This window comes from Aphelocoma coerulescens, unplaced genomic scaffold (genome assembly GCF_041296385.1).
Source record: "Aphelocoma coerulescens isolate FSJ_1873_10779 unplaced genomic scaffold, UR_Acoe_1.0 HiC_scaffold_75, whole genome shotgun sequence".
Taxonomy (NCBI): Eukaryota; Metazoa; Chordata; class Aves; order Passeriformes; family Corvidae; genus Aphelocoma; species Aphelocoma coerulescens.
The window spans coordinates 1-825 of record NW_027184061.1 but is presented as its reverse complement, the minus strand read 5'-3'; the positions used below and the strand labels follow the sequence as shown (position 1 = coordinate 825).

The following is an 825-nucleotide window of genomic DNA, read 5'->3' as shown; positions in this document are numbered from 1 at the left end:
CCCCCCCATCCAGCAGGTGATCAGGGAGGGGGATCCACGATTTTCCCGTGGGTGAATCTTGGTGTTTCTGAGGTTTCTTGGGCTCCATGTTGGTGCTTTGGTATTTTTGTGGGGGCTGAATGTGTTTATATTCTGGAGGGTGTTTTGTCTAAATCTTGATGTTTTGGGAGTTTTGGGTCTGTGTCTTGATGTTTGGGTGTATTTTGGGCTGAATCTTGGTGTTTTGGAGGTTTTTACAGACACAAGATGCCGGGTGATGGACCTGGGCAGGAGAAGCCCCCAGCCCAAGGCGCTCACCCCATGTTTTTTCCCCAATCCAGGATTTGTCATTCCCAAGGCGTGGCTGAATGGAGGAGGAGGAAAAGCCCCGGAGATGCCGCACGAGGAGGGGCTGCAAACGCAGCCCAGAGAGATCCAAGGAGAAAAGAGCCCCCCTGTGCCGGGAAGGCAGCCCAAGATCCAGGCAGAACTCAGAGCAGGAGGAGAAGCCTCAGGGTGGGGAGAAGCCCCACAGGTGCCCGGAATGTGGGATGGGCTTCAGATGGAGCTCCAATCTGATCAGGCACCAGAGGATCCACACTGGGGAGAGGCCCTATGAGTGTGGGGAATGTGGGAAGGGCTTCACCAGCAGCTCCCACCTGATCCAGCACCAGGTGGTCCACACTGGGGAGCGGCCCTATGAGTGCTTGCAGTGTGGGAAGAGCTTCGGGTGGAGCTCCACCCTGAGGGCACACCAGCACATCCACACCGGGGAGAGGCCCTACGAGTGTTCTGAGTGTGGGAAGAGGTTTCAGAGGAGCTCCCACCTCCTCCAACATCAGCGCA

The 825-nt window shown here is 56.7% G+C and overlaps 1 protein-coding gene across 1 annotated transcript; it reads left to right on the top strand.

Moving 5' to 3' along the window:
* Positions 1–347: 347 nt before the first annotated feature.
* Positions 348–777, top strand: LOC138102418 (zinc finger protein 22-like; the record flags this gene model as incomplete). Its single annotated transcript, XM_069000128.1, has 1 exon — positions 348–777. A coding segment is annotated over exon 1 (430 nt), but the record flags the coding sequence as incomplete, so codon positions are not given.
* Between the last annotated feature and the right edge of the window lie 48 nt (positions 778–825).